Source organism: Podarcis tiliguerta, assembly GCF_965153285.1.
Source record: "Podarcis tiliguerta genome assembly, chromosome: 12".
NCBI lineage: Eukaryota > Metazoa > Chordata > Lepidosauria > Squamata > Lacertidae > Podarcis > Podarcis tiliguerta.
In genome coordinates, this window is record NC_139545.1 from 35940626 (window position 1) to 35962791 (window position 22166).

The window sequence follows — 22166 nt, forward strand, 5'->3', positions numbered from 1 at the left end:
TCAACAGCTTCCCTTTTGTGTTCAAGGCTGTTCAATATTTTTGTTGCAAAAATGAATGTTTGTATGCCGAGACGCATTCTAGGCAGAACATCACATTCAGATGCAATGAGCCTCAGTGGCAAAGGCCTCACAAAGATGCGAGCCCTTGAAATGTTTCGCCCCTTGATAAAGCATCTTGCAAACAAGACTTCATTTGGATTAGAAAAACAAATATTCTGTGTGTTTGCTGCCAGTGCTAATTCCGTTTGTGCCTTGAAAGTGCAGCCATATTGAGTTCAGTGACGCTTACTTCCAAGTGGGTATATACCCTCCAACATTTCTCTGATGAAAATAGAAATGTCCTATTCAATCATCATCAGCATCATTGTTTTATTATTTATACCCTGCCCATTTGACTTGGTTGCCCTATCCACTCTGGGCGGCTTTCAACATATATAAAAACAAAATTAATCATTAATTTTTTTTAACAAGCTCCCTATACAGGGCTGCCTTCAGATGTCTTCTAAAGGTTGTAATCTACTTATCTCCTTGGCTTGGGAAGGTTGCATAACTCCATACTCTCCAACATTTTTCTGATGAAAATAACTTATTTTCATTGCACCCCTTCCAAAAATAGTGCAGGGTCCTGGTTTCCCAGCTCTAAAATAGGAGAGAAACATTGGTATACTGGGGAGGTTCACACATCTTTCCTTATTCCAGCTCCCTGATTTCAGCAGCTTCCTTTGATTGGGATTAAGGGAAAGATCCATTTAAAAAGAAATGGGGGAAGGGACCAAGAAAAGCTGGACTCCTGAATACATATACTGTAAGTTGTCTAAGTTGGACCTGTGTACATTTTTCAAAGTAAGGGTGTGTGCAATCTTATGCCCCAACAACATTGTCTGGGGACTCAACGCTAGGAGACCACCAGGAATCACTCACTGCTGTAGCAACTCTACTGGCTAGCAATAAGTAGCATGGGGGATTTCAAGAGCAGAGTGAGACCCCTCAGATCCCACTCACAAGCACTCTGGCAGTTATCATGTTAAAGTTCCCATCCTTGGCGACCCCTCCAAACGACCAGTGTTCTCTGCCACAGCAGCTACACACCCAGGATGAAGCAAGTGATTCCTACCAACTGGAGCCAATAATGGAACACGTACAGCAGAACATCAGCCCCAGAGAACCATCACTGAGATGATGACAATTTCATGCACGAATCACTTCCTGTGAAACACCCTGAAGCAACAACAAAAACCTAAATAATAAACCATATTCATTCATTCATTCATTCATTCATAGGCCAATACAGATAATATTTTCTTTTTTAAAAAAAAATCTTCACTGATAGTTAAAAGGTAAAGGACCCCTGGAAGTTTAAGTCCAGTCAAAGGTGACTATGGGGTTGTGGTGCTCATCTCACTTTTCAGGCCGAGGGAGCCGGTGTTTGCCCACAGACAGCTTTCCGGGTAATGTGGCCAGCAGGACTAAATCACTTCTGGTGCAACGGAACACTGTGACGGAAAGCTGAGTGCATGGAAATGCTATTTACCTTCCTGCCACAGCAGTACCTATTTATCTACTTGCACTGGCGTGCTTTCAAACTGCTAGGTTGGCAGGAGCTGGGACAGAGCAACAGGAGCTCACTCCATTGTGGGGATTTGAACCACCAACCTTCTGACTGGCAAGCCCAAGAGGCTCAGTGGTTTAGAGATAAGGCTCGTTGGAAGGGATGGTCTTCAATAGGGACTGAAGAGACCATGGAGATGGCACCTGCCTGATATATCATGAGAGGGAGTTCTGGAGGGTGGGTGCTGTCACATTCAAGGCCCAGTTCCTACATTATATGGAAAGGGTTTTCCTGATGAGATGGGATCTGCAGGAGTACAGTGATCGGCTGGGTATGTAAAGGGTGAGATCATCTGAGATGACAGGACAGGTGGCTGCTCTCTCTGCCTTGAAGGTCAGGCACCCTTACAGCACATATAAAGATAGCAGGTCATGCAGCCTTAAAGCCAAGAAGCAAGGGACTCTGCTGAATAGATTTCTTTCTTCTTTTTGTAAAAGGGACACTTAGCAAAAGAGAGACCCAGAACAAACAGGATGAGCAGAACAGAATTGTTCTTAAAATAAACATTTCAATGTAACAGACATTGACACATTGCAGCTGATAGACACATCCGAAGAAGATTTCTTAAAACAACCCCCCTCCAAGTCATTCCAACTTAGCTGATTTTACTAAGCAACCCCTTACATAAAAAGTATGGTTATATTAGCTGCAGGCTGCAGTTTAGCCAGGGAGAGACAGAGAGAGAATTAGTTGGCTGTGGGGGAAACCGCTTGACAGTTCCATTCTTTGATGCTGAATATCATCATATACCACAAAATAATTTCACTTAGAAGATTGAGGCCTAAGGGGGAAATCTTGATAAATTAAGGGGAAAGACTATAAAGCTGATATAACAGATAGGACACTGTGAGTGTGTGTGTGTGTGACTTGGGGCAATTATGCTGTCGAGGGGAAACGCCTGCACGGTTCTAAAAGCAGACTTCTGCCTCAGGACATGAGCAAGATGGAGATCACAAAATGAGAACAACTGTCAGATTCTGGAAGAGATGTCATTGGACTGGCAACATATTAAAAAGCCACAGAACCAATGTCTAGCTTCAAAGCACATCAAAGCACTCCGTTTAGACGCCAGCTCAATGGTCACATGAAGGACCTACTGAGAGAGAGAGAGAGAGAGAGAGAGAGAGAGAGAGACTAGTATAATACATGTATGTTTGTGGACTGCTCCAGGGACTCCATGGGGGGCTGTAAGGCATGGTATAAATAATTCTAATAAATAAGCAAATTTATTCCCTGTGAGGGAATAGATCCTGAAGAATAAAACGCAGAAGGTGGATTATACCATCTCACGCTCAAGTAGAACATGATATGGATAACAGAGATTAATCTAAAAAGGTTATTGAAGATTCATGTTTAGTGTGGAAGTTGGACAGCTTCAGAATCCTTCCAACTATGTAGCATTGAGCCCGCAGAAGTATCTGGCATGGTCACACTGTCCATTACGTTAAGTGCGGGGATACACAGCGGTACCTTGGTTGTTGAGCTTAATCCTTTCCAGGAGTCCGTTCGACTCCCGAAACTGTTCAAAAACCAAGGCGTGGCTTCCGATTGGCTGCAGGAGCTTCCTACACTCAATCAGAAGCTGCGGAAGCACCGTCAGATGTTCGGCTACCAAAGAATGTTCGAAAACTGGAACACTTACTTCCAGGTTTTCAGTGTTCGGGAGCCAAAACATATGAGTACCAAGGCATTCGAGAACCAAGGTACAGTGGTACCTCTGGTTGTGAACGGGATCCGTTCCGGAGGCCTGTTTGCAACATGAAAGGAGTGCAACCCACAGCAGTGCGTCTGTGCATGCATGGGTTGTGATTCACCACTTCTGCGCATGCGTGTGACATCATTTTGCGCTTCTGCGCATGTGCGAGAGACAAAACCCGTAAGTAACCCTTTCCGGTGCTTCTGGGTCGCCGCGGGACGTAACTTGAAAGAACATAACATGAAGCGGATTTAACATGAGGTATGATTGTACAACTGCATAGACTAGAGAGCAGACATTAGCTCAATGTTGGAGAACATAGTTTGTCTCTCATCCCTTGTTACTTTTCTTGGGTGTCCCCCCCCCCCCGTTTACTCCCTGACTCTCTGTTTCCTCCTCCATTTCCTCCTCCATGCTCACTCACACATTCCCACTCCTTTTTCCATTCCAGCTCATCTCAGGCTCTCTTCTTTATTCTTCTTCCTTCTTCCTAGCTTCCATCTCATCCATACTCTCTCTGCTGCTGTCCTTTTTGATCCCACTTCTCTTCCCATATGTCAGTCGACCTGCTCCTGTTTCCCCTGCTCTTTCTCAGTGGCTGAGACCCACACCAAAGCCATCTCTTGAACCCACCTGTATCCTCCACCAGGCTGATTAATCAGTACCTTCTTCCCACTTCATCCCTTTCTGTCACCTTCCAGCTGGATCACCCCAACGTCTCCTCACACATGATTTTATAGCAACGTCAACTCTTGAAAGAAACTTAAGTTCAGAATGGCAACTGGAGCCCTTGAGCAACAAATCTCTCACCCTGAAGGTGCTAACTGGAGAGGGAAGCGTGATAAACCTTGACATTGTTCTGTTCCCTTAAGCTCTCAACACTTTCTATCCCAATCCCTCCAAGTCCCATTTATCCTGAGGTTTAGAAGTGATTATCGGCAGCTTTCCTGCTTCTGCACAGAGTCCTCGTCCTCAGCAATAGTCCTTGGTTGAGTCATCATCACTTCTGCGACACAAAAGTCGAATAAAAGGAATTAAGAGATCAAAGCTTCTTGCAACAACAGATGCAGCAGCACCCACTTAAAATTTACTTACTTTTACCCAACTTCTAATAATTAGTTTTTAATTAAAGATTTTCTTGTGCAACAAACAAACAAAATAAAACTAAACTTTAAAAGTACATATATAGTGTTTCCATTTTCCATTCATAGAACCTTTTTCACAGTTTGTTTGCTTTCAGTTTGAGACACCGTAGTCATATACTGTGCATAGTGCAGTTGGGGGGAAAGAGAGAGGAGAGAGAGAGAGGGGATAATGATATTTCATTCTATTGCATAGTGTTTGTGCAGGGTTTTTGTATCAGCATCACGTGGGTAGGTCCTTTAATTAAATATTTATTTATTTTTGAGGGCATTGCAAGAGATTGGAGGGTCCAGAGTTTGGTTGGCTGCATTCGGTTGGTTGCAGTGTAGTTTGGTTGTATGTGTGGGGGTGAGTGTGTGCTGAGTCAAGTTAGCCATATTGATTCGCATGCTGTTGGGGGGGGGGGGATAAGTCATAGTCTTATTGTGCTGTATATATAATGAAGGGGATCCACAGGGTGAAGGCATCCTCCATTGCTTGCTCCCATGCTAGTGAACCAACAAATTTTTCACCCAACTTTTGAGTCAACAGAGGTTTCCAAACTGTCTGTTTATCTGTAGCCAGTGGCAGGTGGTGGAGAAAACAGATCCTAATGTGAAATAAACAAGATACCTTTAAGTATTGTATTGCTTTAGAAGTTTTACTGTTAATCCACAAAGCCCCTCAGATTGGGCAGGACTGAGAGTTTCGCAAGGTTTTATTGAGGTTGTGTTAGAATCAGGTATTAACTGCATGCTGCGCCGCACAATGCCCATTCAATACCAGTTAAACAAAAAGGGGGAAAAGTCTTCAATTGCCTACCTTTCATTTTTGAACATGAAATAGCTCTGCTTGGTCTCTAAGTGCCTATTTGTTTCTCAAGGAGACTTCAGGGCCTTTATTGACAGCTTTTGCAGAAGGAGATAAGCATTTCAGTTTACAGCACTTTTTGAAACTTCTTCATTCTGTCTCCATTGATTTTTTTTAAAAAAATAATAATTCATGTTTTGAACAGCCAGGGCAGTCATTTTTGTTTGTTATTTCTGTAATTATTTAAGACAGCTGTTCTTTCTTTCTTTCTTTCTTTCTTTCTTTCTTTCTTTCTTTCAAGATGACAATCATTTATCCCATCAGTGCTCATGAGATTACAAACATATTCAAAACGCAACCCAATATGAACTGGGTGTTTCAAGTGGAGTGTTTTGCTTCAAATGTGGGTAAATGGTACACCCAGGACCAACGTCTCCAGATGCAGCCTGCAGAAAACGGTGCACAAGTGTGAACAGCAGGTGACAATCTTATAGCGATAATGGAGGGAAATAGAAGGAACCCATGTAGCTAAATAACTTAAAGGTCATCAAAACTGATCAGCTAATCAGACATTTAAATCAATGGAAATTCCATTTACGTTGGCAAGGATCTACTAGAAGGACACACAATGAATTCAGATAATGAGGAGATGTGTATGAACAAATATAAAATTGAGAGGCTTAGTGAAAAAGCCTATGCTTTGCATGGATAATTTCCCATGTTCAATCCCTGGAATTTCCAGCTGAAAAGAGCTCAATTAGCTGGGCTAGCAAAGACCTCTTTGCAGTACACTCCCCGCCAATAAGTCTAGACAGGGCTGTCTGATTAGTGGTCTAATTCAGTATATGGCAGTTTCTTACGGTCTTACATAATTCCAACAATTGATCTGGTGAAGGTGACCTCTGGTGAACTCCAATCTCCATTTTGATTTTTGAGACCCCAGTAGCCTACATAATGGAGGCAAAACACAGTATGCATCTTGCCTAATAGCTGTCGAAAGTCATATCCTCCATCAATTGGCCTAGTCTTGCCAGTCGGTGGCTGCTTTCTACAAAGGGAGAAGCCTAACCATGTCAGTGTTGGGCACTCCTGCATACACACATCTCTTTTCAGCATGGCATTCATGACCTTGCATTGCCTTTCCCCAACTCTCCCTACAATAAAGCTGTGGCCAAAGTTTAGCATTTCCCATCTTGGCCAGCTGTGTCATTCATTTATCCATGCCATTTCATCCAAGAAGCTCAAGGTGGTGTACAACGGTCTCCCCTCCTCATTTTATTCTCAGAAAAACCCTATGAGATAGGCTAGGCTGAGAGGCAGTGGTGACTAACCCAGTGAGCTGAGTGGAGATTCGGACCCCAATCTCCCAGTCTGGCTCTCTCACCTTTACATCACATTGGCTCTCCAATGGGCTTGGGTAAGCTGAGTGACTTGCTTGCAAATTCGGTTGCCTTAAGGAGCCACAGAAGCCTTCAGGGAGGAACTAAAGAAATAGCTCTGAGGGATGATGGGGAAAGGACACAGCTGCACACCACAATGTGGAGATATCTCCTTCCCAACCAGCATATGTTGCAAACCCATTAGGAAGCAGACTTCTCCTTAATGACCTTGGAATCTGCGGATAACAGACAGTTCCTACATATATTGATGCCAGAGATTGAACCTGGGACCCCTGAATGCAAGGCAGATGCTCTGTCACTGAGCTACATCCTTTCCCCAATTCATGCCTTAAGCATGGGTCACCAGCATGATGCCTGTGAGCACACATGTGCTATAATAGGCTTGACACGCACAGGCTCCCATCTGAACTAGTGTGAAAGAAGCTTTCCTTAACCAATGGAAAGTTTTTTTATAGCCTAATTATGCTATGGGGAGACGTGGGTGGCGCTGTGAGTTAAACAACACAGCCTAGGGCTTACTGATCAGAAGGTTGGCGGTTCGAATCCCTGTGACGGGGTGAGCTCCCATTGCTCGGTCCCAGCTCCTGCCAACCTAGCAGTTCGAATGCACGTCAAAGTGCAAGTAGATAAATAGGTACCTCTGTGGTGGGAAGGTAAACGGCGTTTCTGTGCACTGCTCTGGTTCACCAGAAGCGGCTTAGTCATGCTGGCCACATGACCCGGAAGCTGTACGCCGGCTCCCTTGGCCAATAAAGTGAGATGAGCGCCACAACCCCAGAGTCGTCTGCAACTGGACCTAATGGTCAGGGGTCCCTTTACCTTTATGCTATGGGGAGGGGAGGTTACAGAGAGCTGCAGCACAGAGGTGGTGTCCACAACAGTTTCTATGGTTTGCAAATGTGCTCATGGGTTGGCTATCCTTGATCTTAAGGATAGAGGCAGGAATTCCCCCACACCCCATCCTAGCAGCCAGGTATTGCACCAGCAAACTGCTCCGCTGACTACTGCAGAGTTTGCCTGTTACCATAGCTGAGCTGGCGGAATCACAACTTTGCACTTCTCTCCTTGCTCTCCACTCCCTAGTGGTGGTCCAGAATTGCAGAACAGGTCCTTGCGAGGGGCTACTGCTCTGATGTGCTGTACTGTGTGCTCTTCCATCACACTGTGACTCGTCAGAGCTGACCTAGAGGCATCTCATTCAACTGAGGCAAACTTTTAAACGTTATCTACTGTTCAAAACACTTTAAAAAAGAAGCAGCCTAAATGAAGATAGTGTCTTGATGTTTTTTTTTTGTCCTAATGAAGGATTCTGGAATGCTTGAAGTCTAACGAGAAAAAAAGAGAATGTGTGTGGGGGGGAGAGACTTCTCAGGAGAAGCAGTAAATGAAATACCTCGCTGAAATAGGTATAGTCATTGTTGCTTGTTGAAACATGCAGCATAAAAATCAATACACAGAGAAAAGAACAAAACACTGAGGGTGTTTGTTAGAGACTTGCTTTGTCCTTGTGCACCACTGCATTAACATTTGTGGACACATATGTGAGAGGACATGGTGGGACAACCTTTTTTCCTTGAGGAAATCTGTCACGGACCGTGTGCTGACCGTGGGCAGGGCTGAATCCAGTGGTAGGCGGGGCCAGAGCAGAAACAAGACAGGACCTCCTCTTTTGTTTTCTGCCACCCTGCTTTCTTCCAGTCCCTTTTTCCACTGCCTGCTTTCCACTCTCATCTGGTGCTCCTTCCGTCCCACTCAACAGGTTGCTTGCAAAAGACTTTTTTGAAATTAGACCACAGGTTGCTCATCTGTTTTACAGTGGAACCAGAAGTTCTGGGACTAAGAAAGGGAAGAAATTAGAAGTAATATGCTTGTTGGGCTAGAAAAACAACAACAAATAACACCACACATCCAGGAACACTGGGGCGTGAAGTAGACAGGGACTTGAGGTTGAATCCAAAGTTAGTTCTTGATTAATTTCAGTGGGTTTGCTCTGAGTTGAACTTGGGCTGGTGGACTAATGGAAACTGTGTCAGCTCCAGCCTCAGAGCCTCTTCAAGCACCGAAAGGAAGAGGGATAAGATGTGAAGCATCAACCCTTGTACCTGACCAGCAGTATTATGCTCCTAGATTGCCAGGGTGCCATTGATAGGTGCTGGTGGGGTGGCAGGCAAAGTCATTTAAATAATGTAGTCCAGAGAGAAAAGAAATCCTGACAACACATTGCTGAGCAACACAAGAACAGCATCGAATTTGAAAAAGGAACAGAGAAGTTTTTTCTTTTCTCATTGACGTCTTGTACATAGCAGGGAGACATTCAACCAAACCTACAGAGGAAATGCTCCCTCAGAATCACACTGCCAATAATGTCACATGCTACCTCAACAAATATCATTCCACTCTGCCTTGTTACTTAAACAACACCCCCCCCCAAACTTGGTTAACTGACATATTGATAGCAGAACTAACTGTTAAGTTACAAGCAGCACGATTCCTGCTGTTGCATTTCCAACAGAAATTAGATGGCAGTAGCTACCAATTATCTTTCCCACAATTCCGCAGGGTGATACTATATTGAGGGCATTGTGGGGGAATTTTAATGGTGGCTAGACCCAACCTCCCAGTTGCCCAGGACAGGCATCAGCAGTGGGCCTTGGGAGGTGCCCCAAGATGTCAATTATAGAAATACTGGGAACCTGGGATTCTACCTGTGCCTGTTTTATGTGTATTTCAGGCTCCAGATCAAGTCCTTGACTCCAGCTTTTGTCACTGGCCTGAGGGACTCAGGTTTGGAGATTATGCATTCCAGGTCTAGATTCAGGTCTGGCCACTCTGTGCTTTGATCTGCAACCTCAGTCAGTCTTGTAACTCATTTCTTTACAATGCAACTCCACTATAGCCCTGGTTTTGCAATGAGCATCTCACCCTTGGAACTACTGCCAACACACATCTGGGTAACCTGGGTTGTGCTTAGCAGCTGTATTTGAATGTAAACCAACTGAATTTAAGAACAGAAGCAGACCTCCCTACCTTTTTTTCTTGATAGATGAAGACCAATTGTTGTTCCACAACTCTTTGCATTTTGAGGCTTGCTCAGACTTCTGAATTCCAGTCTGATTGGGAGCCGTTCTGTTAACATAAAAGGGAAAATCAGTCTTTGAAAGAATAAAAATGGTCTTGGCAGCAGCTGCACAATGGATGGCTGTGAAGCAAAGATAAGCAGCAGCAGCTCCAGCTTGTGAGGGGAGAAAACTCAGGATGGCAAAGTCTGTTTCACTCTCATTCTGTAGTTTCTGTCCAGAAGTGGGCTGCTCTGAGTTGCCACCAGAAGCATATTTTATTATAAAGAGGCGAGTTTTGCTTGCATTGTTCTGTGTGTTATGTTGATTTTGATGTAAATCAGAAATGTGATATCTATCTATCTGTTTGTCTATCTATCTATCCACACACAGCTTCAACATAATTGCATTTCAAAAAGGCATGTCTATTTTAACAATAAACATTAATGGCTTTTACAAAGACCCAAGATGTTCATTTCAAATATGAATGTGCATTTCAAATAGCATCATTATAGCTGTATTTGTTACCTTTATACCCAGCCTTTCTTCCATGATTGAACTCAAGGCCACCTTCTGTTTGTATCATGTTGAGACTGTGCTGCTTCACTTCTGCAGTGTTACTGCTGTGTGTGCTCTTAAGACAGGGATGGGGAACTTTCAGCCCTTCAGGTGGCCAGGGATGATGGGAGTTGTAGTCCAACAACATTCAGAGGACCAAAGGCTTCCACCCACTGCTTTAAACCTACTTTCTAGGCCTTGACTTCAGGCAACCTCCTCAGTATGGCAATAAATGCTCCACACAGAGAATTTAATTTGCCTGCATTCTCTTCAGATATTAGGGCTGTGCACCAGATTCAGCCACAACCCAAAGCATGCAGTCCAAAATATCTGAAGGCCACCAAATTGGCAAATGTTCTCCTAGACATCCCACCCATCCCCACCCCTGGCCCTACTCCCCTACTACTCTAAATCACCTCTGTTCATCTTATTCCCCTGAATAAGTTCATGGTTCTGTCAGGTGGGTGGAGATTTCAGGATCAGAATTCCTCTTCCCCTTCAACCTTGGTTCTGCCTTCAGAAGGAGACCGCTGTTCATTCCCCTGGCAATGATGTCTCCAAATACATAGCTTTCATCTTCACAGTAGGAATGAATGACAGGCACACAACAATACAAGAGAAAATAAAGTGCCGCACTAAAGATAAAAGTGGTATTGAAAACTGGCTCCGAGATACACACACAACCATAAAAATCAAACACTGAGTTTATCTCTGAATGTATCTCTATTAAATAGCTTTAATGGGACAGTGCAAGCAGACCAAGTCAACATGCTAGAATGCAATTGCTTATGAACAGCACAAGTTCACAGCTATCCCAGCATGAGTCTGTGCAAGAATTGCAAATGTGTTATGCTGTCATGAGAAACAGGTGTGCCCGCTCAAATATTTTGGAGGAGAGTATAAAGCAGAAATGGGACTGAAGCAAAGAAGCTCCATCTTCCACAGCCAGCGGGCCTGAGAGTGTCCTAAGAGTGGTGACAAGCTTTAAATAAAATCCATCATTACTTATAGTAGAAACGCAAACAGCCCAGTGTCACTCAGCTTAGTTCTGCTCCAGTCTCCAGGCCACCTATCATTTTGCTCTTGTTCTTCGGGTTTTTAAGATCCAGTAGCCATTCCTGACATTTTGTGCTTGGGAAACACACAACATGGATCTCGCTTTCAGTTTCCTTCTGAGTGCATGGGAGTGCAAATGACTGCCACCTCTAGGGGAAAAAATGAAAGCTAATAACATGAAAAACGAGCTCTGTGTGCTGCAGTTCCTCTGCGGTAGCCAATGATTCCCAAAAGCTGGGTAATATTATATTTCCTGGTCCAATGCTTTCTTACCCAATCACAATATAATCTACGGTTTTCAAAGGTTGGGTGACTTTGACCTTTTCTGCATATTAGCATTCCCTTCTTTCTTAGCCTTGACTCTCATACTGCCTAAAACTCATTACTTCTAGTCGTCTTAGCTTCTGGATTTCAAGTGGGAAGTCAAAAACTGTGCCAGCTCACAATACAAGCTCTTTATATTTGCACTCTTTCCCCTCTCCTTTCAAAAACTATTGGAAAGAGCTGATAGATTCCCTGATTGCTGGCTACAATTCTCCTTCTGGACTCTACACTTGTCTCAAGTGCCTGGCACTATCTTGGCACATGGGCAGCTGGATCTTGGCATACGGACTGGATAGACACCCACATAGTTACCCCAACTATATGATCCTTCTTCCCCAAATCCAAATCTATTACAGCTGGGGACGACGACGTGTTCTTTAGCCTGAGGGACGCATTCCCTTCTGTGTAACCATCCTGGGGCCACATGGCAATGGAAGGCAGGCCCAGAGGGGAAATGGGTGGAAGAGTGGAAGTTATCATACCTTTGTATTTAGGCTAGTTTCTGCACATACAACTCTCTATCACCCATCCCAGACAAACAAGGGGCATTAACTAAAGTTCAAGGACTCGTTCCAGCCATGGGAAAACACTCAAGGTGGGTGAAAAGTAGAGCCAATGAGGGGTGTGGTCTGGGAAGAGGCCTGGGGGCCATGTAGAAGAACTGGAGGGCTTCATTTGGCCACTGGCCTGAGGCTCCCTACCCCCATATTACAGTTTGGACACTCCCCAAAGTGACAAAATATGTATACATTTTGAAAATACCCTACCATGTTCTTCTGTTTCTAACACTGCTATTCATTCTTCATTCTCTCCCATTTTTATTAAGTCAGCTACTCTATGGCCATTATAAACCAATTGTTGTTCCCCAATAGGATACATGCTTTTAACTTCTTAAGTATTCTGCCACTAATTTTGTCGAATTAGATAATGAGACTGCATTGCTGTTTTAGGGTTCGTGACACTTTGATTAATAAGGTAATATGCAATCTAAATGCTCGGTGAAATGGACTGTAAAATCTTAAACGGCAGAAGTAACAAATTGTCTTCCGACATTAATCACGGCAACTGTGTAAGAGGTTGTCTGACACTTCTTCCCACTCTCCCCCCCTTCCCCCAATGGAATTGTCACTAATGTTTTAGGCCAATGAAAGGTTACTGAAGCCAGACATCAGCGGCATGCATCTCCTTCCCACGTCCCATGGCTGGCTCAATGCTGTCTGATGCAAAGATCAATATGGAACTCCTAGGAACGTAGGAAGCTTCTCAATATTGAGTCAGACCATTGAATTGAACCTAGGACTTTTGCATGTAAAGAAGATGCCCTACCATTGAACTACACTCCTTCCACCACAGTCCATGTATAGAAGCCAACTGCATTGGCAGTTGAATCTTTCTTTGACATTGGCAAGGGGGGGGGGCATCTGAGGGTGGCAGGCTAGTAGGCCTAGTGACACATTCAGATCTGCCTTCCGACATGTTGCTCCTACACACCCCACCCAGCAACTACTGCCTGTGGCAGTTGCCTCATTCTTCTTAATAGTAGGGACGGCCCCAAGCAAGATCAAACCTTCAAACTAGTTAAGCCACTGGAATGGGAATTAATAAGCATATTTAGCAGTCTGAATTCCAGTTTCTGCAGCAAATCCAGAAAAATCTCAGGACATTTAAAACAAAGCCAAGCTGGTTTGGGTCAGCAGAAAGTGCTTTCCCGCTCCTCCCCACAAGGCCAATAAAATTTGTTTGGCACCTAAGGCAGAAAATCCCACAAATATCTCTCCACATTCCTGGTCAGTCAAAATACAGTCACTACAATCAATTAAGTAACTAACAGTTTGCTGCCAATTCATGGCACTCAAAATCAGTGCCTGAGGCAGGTGTCTGATTCTGCCTAATGGCAGGACTGGCCCTGCCTGTCCCATAAACTTATCAGCATGGCATATTTGCCATAAGCAAAGGCCCCTGTGCATTAACCAAAGTTCAAGGACTCATTCCAGCCACAGGAAAAGAAGAGACTGACCCTTGGAAAATGCTGTGATGAGGATCATCAACAAGTCACTCTCTTCTAAGGCAGGGGTGGCCAACTGATAGCATGTGCCCCAAAGTCTTGGAAACAGCAGTGCCATCAGGGCCAGACTCTGAGACAGAGGTCCAGGGCCCCACACAGCAGAAGCAGGAAGGCCCCTCAAATGCAACAGCGGCAGGGCTGGATGACCACATTTCAAAGGAAAGTAATTATCCCCTAAAAGAGAGAGCCTTTGTAAGGCCATTAACTCAAGAATCTAAAATTACTGAACTATGCCATTGCTTGGTAATAAGGTGATGTCCACAGAGACTATAAAGCGAAGCAAGGAAGCCTCAGGGCTGTGATCTCCCTCCTCTTCAAGCACCAAGCTTATTTTCTTCTATAACTCAGGTGCAGCAAGATTACATGAGCAAGCTCAGTGAAAAGAGAGCCTAATCAAATCAGAACTCTGCCTGGAGGGGCAAGAACACTACTGAATGCCGAATTCAATTGATAGCTACTCTGGGTTCAGCAGCTGGCAAGGATGGGATGATGTCCTCTTCCCCAGAACCCCTCACTCATCCGCGCAGAGCCTGCTCAAGGTGGGTGAAGCAAACTCTACATAAGGGAACTTTGTCATTTCTAAAAATGAGACATCACACTGCATGTACTGCAACAGGGGACTCATTTACATTTCTGTTTGCCTTGAGATTTCATGTAATCAATGCTTTTCTTTTTTAAAAAACTTTCAACATAGAATAGAATAAAGGTCAAACTAATCTAAATAAAAATAAGACAACAGGAAAAGAAGAAGAAAAACAGAAGAAGAAAAGAAAACAATACAAACCCCTATATCAAGACTGCATCTTAACTCTTATGCCACACAAAGGAGGGTGAGCCCTCCCAGCTCTCACCTGCTGCTTGCCCTGGGAAAACCGTCAGAAAAACTGATTGACATTTGTTCCAATTTGGCAATACAGTGGTACCTCAGGTTACAGACACTTCAGGTTACAGACACCGCTAACCCAGAAATAGTACCTCGGAACTATTGCTTCAGGATGAGAACTTTGCTTCAGGATGAGAACAGAAATCATGTTCCAGTGGCCCCATTAGCTAAGTGGTACCTCAGGTTAGGAACAGTTTCAGGTTAAGAATGGACCTCTAGAATGAATTAAGTTCTTAACCCAAAGTACCACTTTATACAGTGGGTTTTCCCGGGGAAAGCAGTGAGACAAAAGGAAGACCTCTCAAGCCCGTGCTTAGGAATCATGGGACAAGTGTAGATGAGCCCTAAGCTCTGCTCTGAAATAAACCCACTCCTGTCCATGCTCTGGTCTCCTGCTGTGGTTCACAGGGCCCTTCTGGCCAGCCAGGAGCCAAAGCATGGATCTGCTGACTAAGAGTCAGGACCATGGATAGCTCACTGTGCATTCAAGTTCAGGCCAGGCAGCAGGCCTCACAGATTTGCTAGACGTGTCAGAAGCCACCTGCAGATCTATGTGGTCCTGCACAGCAAGGTGGGTGCCTCCAGCTCTGCTGGACTAGGTGAATTGCTTGGGCTTAAAGGGGTTGCACCTTATTCCAAAGGTATGTGCTCCAGAAAAGCTGGTGTGCCTTTTGTCCTCCGATCCAGGGAGTACTTTTTGAACATGCAAGAGACGATGTGGAAGATGCGGCCTCTGCAACTAGATTAGGGGAAACAGGAGCAGGGAGGTAGCAGCTATGGCATGGGAGCCTTAAGATCATGCAGAGTAACATACAGGGTTGTGCTGGGATGGAATTTGGCACAAAGAAGCCAACCCCAAGCTCACCCACAACCCAGCCTGAGGTGGAACAATGACTTGAGATAATTGATCACGTTGACAAACTTAAATTTCCATAATGGGGTCCACAGATTCTTCAAGAGTATTTCTGCGTTTGGAAGACAAGCATGGTCCCTGCTAAGTTCCACCTCTCCTGCGCTTGTCAGGGTGTAGAGATGTCATTCAGGAAGAAAAGAGGAGTGGGGATTATTTATGTGGTCTGCTTCTACCCCTTTAGCAGAAGAGATGTATGACTGGCAGCAAGTGAAGTGAACATACCCCTCGTTCACACCATATATTTAAAGTGCTAGGATACCACTTTATACAACCATGGTTCCTTCCCCCAAAGAATTCTGGGAGCTGCAGATTGTGAAGGGTGCTGAGAGTTGTTAAGAGACCACTGTGCCCTTCTGAGAACGACAATTCCTAGAGTTCCCTGTGAGGGTTGACCGTGAAACCACTCTGAGAATTGTAGCCCTGGGGTGGGGTTTGGGTCTCTTAACCCTCAGCCCTTTTTAAAAAAAACTGCAGCTCCTAGAACTCTTTGGGAGAGCTAAGACTGTTTAAAGTGGTATCACAGTGCTTTAAATACAGCGTGTGAATGTGGCCATAATCACCTATTCATTCCTATTAAAGGGACAGCTATAGAGTTCAGAAGTCAATACCCCTGCAGTAGAAATGTGGGGATAGCTGGTTGATGCTTTCCGGCATATCAGTTCTACCAGGTGCACCCCAGAATGGCTATTTCATAATGTGTCTAAAAGACATAGTCTGGGATGAAATAAGAGTGTTAATGATGGCAGTCAATTTAGCACAGCTGCCAGGCTTGCTGAGCAGTGTATATTGCAGTCCATTACTTATGTGCTAAGTAACTATTCCCATTCTTTGTAATAACTATTTTACCCTCAGGGGTACAACGTTCTGACAGAAGAAAGAACATAGAGGTCTCTGTAGCACGGTTAATAATTAATTACATTTGGTTAATTATTTCACAGCCTCTCCAAAAGGGTCTGTTGTTGTAGACAGGAGCCATGAAAAAAATAACAATCACATAAGCACACACCATCCCTGTTTCTTGTGTCCACACACAAGCCAGGTCATTGCTTGAGCTGCTGTGATGTCATGGAAGGTTTAAAAGCACTCAAAGCTCTAAAGCCCAAGTCTGTCATTGTGGAAGGTCAAATATCAGGGCGGGGGCTGTGCAGGAGGTGCAGTGTCAGTTTTGGAGAAAACCCTTCGTGCCTGGCCGAGTGCCTGGAGAGGTTGTGTGGTATAGAGGAGCGGTCGAGCAAGAAAATGGAAACAAAATAATAAAATTGGGCAGAAGTGGGCATAGAGGATATGGGGGTATAGATAAACGGGGTGTAGAGGAATGAGATGAAGAGATAGTCAGAAAACAGGATGGAGAAGGGAAGAGACAGCTCACACAGGGCCTAGAAATAGGACTGGCAGCATGCTGCTGGGTGGACAACTGGTGGAAAGAATTTCACACGATCATTTTTCTGGAAGTGCAATAGCAGAGATATTTCTATTTGGATCTCAAGGGTTAATTCTGTTAATGTTAAAGTCAACTAGCCAAGAGGTGGGTGGGTGGAGGTATTGCTTAGCAACCAGAGTGGCATGCTCTTTAACAACAACAACAACAACAACAACTTTATTATTTATACGCCACCCATTTGGCTGGTTCACTGAGGTGGCAAATGTCCTGAGAGTGTTTTCCTCTGTATATCTGGTTGATCAAAACAAGGACTGAACCCCTCTGTTCCTTTCTCTTCAAATTATGCACCATTTTCCTCCGTTTTCCTCCATAAAGTGTTACAAAGATTCTTTTTTCACTGGACTCCATCTGCATTACTTAAGTGACTTTGCTAACACTTCTACAATAATCAGCCATAATTTTTAGCCCAAAAACTCCAGTGCATTATATCGATGTAATATTTCATCACTGGAAACAGGTGCTTTCCTCTGTTTATTAGTCAGTTAATCTCTCTCGCCTGACTGCTGCTCCTACAACATGCACATTACAAACTTTAATGGAAACTGACAGGAGAATCAAGAATGTTTGGGGGGAAACTGTAAGAGGCACCACATCTGCTTGTGTGTCCTGCAGTTCAGCACCTGGCATCCTGGTAGGGAAAGGCTTACCAGGAAAGGCTTTTGTTGTTGCATTGCTACTCCTGTGGTTGCTTTTTTTTTTGTGCAAAGTATTTTCTTATCTTTGCTTCCACACAATTAAACACTAGATGTAAGCAAACAAAAAGAACTCTTAAAAAAGCCGTCGGGAAATTTATATAAGTGGATTGAGAATTATTGCCCCTGGAGGTGTCTCCAGTGTTCTACAGAAGTGCAGCAAACGTTGAACATTCAGTCACAGAATGAAATAAATATTGTCAGTCCTTCACTGCTTTTGAACCCTAAAGTAATTTGAAACTACAGGAGTCACAGAAGGCCAAAGAGACAGGAAAACATACTATTTTACTGTAAAAGGGTTTTGACCAAGAAAATGGATGTTCTGTGCCATGGCTTAAAAAGAAAAAGAAAGAAAGAAAGAAATCACTGATCGGCTTAACTTGGCAAATCCTTTATTAATTGTAATGGAATAAGACTTGTAAGGCCTCCGTTTATACCTTTAATCAGCATCAAAATCTAGGTGGGAAGGCTTATTTGATATTGGAAGTGCTGTAGACGCGAGCGCTTTAGTAATAGAAAAATGTCAGTCGAATGCTGGGGGGGAAATACTTGCAAAAGGCACAGATCAGCTGAGGAACTAGCTACATAAGAGGAATGAGTCTCTCTCCCGGGAGACTTAAAACTAATGCAGAGCAGCCTATAATGTCAGGTTGAGGAGAATCCTGTCACATATGGAATTGAACACCAGAGTGAAGTAGCGGTTAGGGTGTTGGATTAGGAGCTGGGAGACCTGAGTTCAAATCCCGACTCAGTCATGAAGCTCACCATCTCTCAGCCTAACTCAACACCCAAGGTTGTTGGATAAAATGGGATGTGGGGGAGCCACCAACACCAACTTGAGCTCCTTGGAGGAAAAGAGGTACGTAAATATGGAGAGAAAGCCCCCAACCTACCCAAAATACCGGGGAAGAATAACCTGTAGACCTGCCTGAGAATCAGAATTTGTTGCTAGCATCAGAAAAGGGATTCAGATCTTCTGGGTGTGGAGTCTGAACCTGCTGCTGAACCCACCCAAAGGCAATAACTCCTCTCTAAAGCCCTGATCAAAATGTTAGTAGGCATAGTGTGAGCTCATCCATCAGTGTTGTAATGCAAGGCTCCAAACCAGATAACCCACCCCTTACATTCTGTTTAGCCCCCAGTTAAGGGATGGAGTTTGCATGGTGATCAGCTCCAAGCTCAACAGACTTAACAGTGGTCAGTTCCCTGGCTGTATTGATCTTGCCTATAGATTCTACTGTCCATGCACTGGTAACCTCCAGGCTGGATTACTGCAATGTGTTCTCTGCAGGGCTACCCTTGAGGTTGATCTGGATTCTGGAAGCTGCAACTGGTGCAAAATGCAGTGACTCAACTGCTCATTACCTCTATTGCTGGAGAAATTGCACTGGCTGCCAATCGGCTACTAGGCTATGTTCAAAGTATTGGCTTTGGTGGCTAAAACCCTATATACAGCTTGGGACCAGTTTACCTGAAAGATTGTCTCACCCCTTATATACTCAAATGATCACAGTACTCTGAAGCATCTTCTCAAAAAGTCGATTCCAGGCAATACAGCATTTTGTTGTTATATGAATTACATGAATCTCAAGGCAATTTACAACCCTACAATAAAAGCTACTAGGTTTAAAAACAGTATAACCAAACAATGGAAATAGAGACCCAAAAGAAACCTTACCAATCCCAACCAGCTGGAAAAGATTGCCGACACAAGAATGCTCTCAATCTGAATTCTCTCTTCATGCAAAACTTTTTCAGAATCTTCCTCTTAAACCTGGACCTAACTGGCTATTTACAGTACAATCATATACATGTCTACTCAGAAGTAAGACTTCTTGGTTAAATGGTATTGGGAGGCTGGTATAGAGTTGTAGTCACAAACTGCTGGGATTCTAAAAGCAGGCGGGGGCTGGACCTGAGAACTCTCCAAAGATCAAATTGTGTGAAACTGTTCATCTTACTCGGGTGGCATTTCCCATTTCTGCAAGGTTTCACACCAAATCTTAAAACTATTTTTGTTTTTTATGCCGTGGGTGTTTAATGAGTGGGTTGAGGAGACAAGAAACTTCTCAAGAAAAAAATTACTGTGGTCTCGTGGATCACAGCTAAAGTGTTTGAAAGAGAGACACCTGAGCTCGAGGATGGTGACTCACAGCAGAAAGGATTGAAGCGCAGCGAAGATGATGGATAAAGTAAGAAAGAAAGAATAAAGAAAACAAAAGTGGGGGCAGAATATCTTCAAAGCTGAAGATAGCTCCTCTGCTAACCTAAATGGGAAATAATTCTGATTTCATTTTTTTCCTGGAAAGGAATCTGGTTTCCACCACCAGTTACAAATTTTGAAAAGAACAAATGATTCCTTGTGCTGCTTCAGTTGCAATATATCATTAACATTTTTAAAATGCAATTTTAAAAGTAACTGAAATAATACAGGGATAAGATAATCTACCACCAAGCTTTTCACAGCTGTTGGTGAAGCCAAAAGGCATGTTACAATGTTTTGCAAAAAAAGAAAAGAAAAAGTAAGGTCACCGTATGTTGACCCCTGAGAGTTGGGATCTCGAAGTGAGAGCAGGACAATCAGGGACCAACCACAATATCAGGAACTCGTTGGTGTTTCCAAGATGATCGGCCCTTCTTGGAACACCGCTGGTCCACAATCCAGATGTTCGCGGCTGCCTTTCTCATGCTGGACCAGCGCAACTCTCCCTTCTTGGTCCAACCCAACACGGAGGCGAGAAAAGCCGTTTCAACAACAACAACAACAACAACAACAACAACAACAACAACAACAACACAGCTCAGCCTTTTTACCTGTTGGTGGCCAACGGAGGCTCCAGCTGGGCAGGTGCCGACGCCGCCCGGAGAGATCGCATCACCCTGGGGGTGCCCCCCGTCGTCGCCCTGACCTCCTTCTCCCAGCCCCTGGCAAGCAAGCGAGACAAACCCAAGTTGGCCAGCCGGGAGCATTAAGTGGCGCGAGGAAGAAGCCCAGTCCAGCCGCAGCAAAGACCTCGGCACCTTCGTGCACGCACCCCCCCCCCCGCAAAAAACGCGCGCCCCCTGCCCTGGGGAAGCCTCCCTCGTGCAGGGAAGCTGGAGCTGGCCTCTCTCCCGACCCCCATCCCCGTGACTTCATCCCCGCCGCGTGGGATCCCGCCACCCCCAGCAGCCCCCCCAGGCAAGACCCCTCCAGTACCTCGCGCCGCCGGAGCCATCGGCGGAGAGCCACCCGAGGCACAGGCAGAGGAGCAGGCTGCCTAGCAGAGCCGCCAGGGCAAGGACCGCCCGCATCGCCGCCGCCGTGGGGAGGAGAGCTGCCTGCCTGCCTGCCTGCCTGCCGCGGGATCTGCAGCGAAGGCGACCCCGTCGGGCAGAGCAGGGGCGGCGCTGCTCGCCTGCTCTCGCCCCCCGCCCCTCGCTCGCTTGCTCCCGCCCCCCGATGCCGCTCTGGCTCCGCCCCCCTCCGGCTCCTGGCGGATCCGCTTCGCCTCCTGCGGGGTCTGGGCAAGCGAGCAGCCGCCGGAGGGGCCTCAGCTCATCCCAGCCCCTCGGCAGCCCTAGCTAGTCGCTCAAACTCTCGCTGGCTCGTGTCACAATAGCAATAGGAGAGATCCGAAGACAAGGGATGGGGAAGTTGGGGGGGGGCGGGGCGGGGAGATCTGTGCCTTGGGAAGATCGGGGTGGGCAAGCTCTCCTAGCCATAAGACCCGGGTTCATTGGAAACGGCAAGGGCTGCCTCTGAGCATGTGCAGAGACGGGAACTCAGCTGATGAAGGAAGAGGCAGGATGGAGATCAGGCTCGCAGCCCAGGCGGAGGGCTTGCCAACCCTTCCCCTCGCTGTGGGCGGCTGTCATGATCGGTCTAGCCCTCCCCTCTAAAGTTACCCCACCTAGCAGAAGAAGCGGGGGGGGGGGGGAAGCAATTGCTGCCTTAGATCTGCCTCTTCCTCCAGCCCCCCCCCCCCCCCCAGCAAATCGCAGCCTAGTAGGATTTATGTTGGGGAAATGACAAGGTGGGGAATAGGAGCCAATCCTAGGGGCTGAGGTCCCTTCGCCCCAATAAAATAATTGAACCCCCCTCCCCCGTTGATGGGCATTTCCATTCAAATGGTGTGGTATGCGGAGCAGGGGCAGGGCTTCTCTGGGCTCCCCCAATATTTTATTCAAGTTGGCTCCCTTGAGATAGGGAGAGCAGAGTCACAAACTCCTCTTTTAACCAGAGAAGGCACACCATTCTGCCCTGTCCTGTTAAACTCTGGGGACCTCCAGGGAAACCATCAAGGTGAAGAGCCAGAGTGAAGGCTTTTCCCTGCTTGGCTTGGGAGCTTTGACTCTTTGCCCCGCCCTCTTGCTTGCCATACATGTTACATTCAAGGGCTTGTGCCTGGGAGTAATTTTTACTGGCTTTTAATGACTGTATTGTTGTGCTGTGTTGTATTTTAATTGTACTTAGGCACAGAAAGAGGGGAAATGTTGGCGGCAGGGGGACGGACAGCCCCCATCAGTGCTTTCGATTTATACGATGACACATTCTTCTA

The 22166-nt window shown here is 45.4% G+C and overlaps 1 protein-coding gene across 1 annotated transcript in view; it reads right to left on the minus strand.

The window, feature by feature from the left end:
* The window catches only part of ST8SIA6 (ST8 alpha-N-acetyl-neuraminide alpha-2,8-sialyltransferase 6), a 41649-nt gene extending 20582 nt beyond the window's left edge, over nucleotides 1–21067 (minus strand). Inside the window, exons 1-3 of the mRNA XM_083405837.1 lie at nucleotides 20825–21067; nucleotides 20440–20550; nucleotides 9665–9763 (exon numbers count right to left, since the gene is read on the minus strand). Of these exons, the coding sequence (XP_083261963.1) occupies nucleotides 9665–9763; nucleotides 20440–20550; nucleotides 20825–20919 (305 nt within the window). The 5' untranslated portion in view covers nucleotides 20920–21067. The remainder of the gene's footprint in view (nucleotides 1–9664; nucleotides 9764–20439; nucleotides 20551–20824) is intronic.
* Between the last annotated feature and the right edge of the window lie 1099 nt (nucleotides 21068–22166).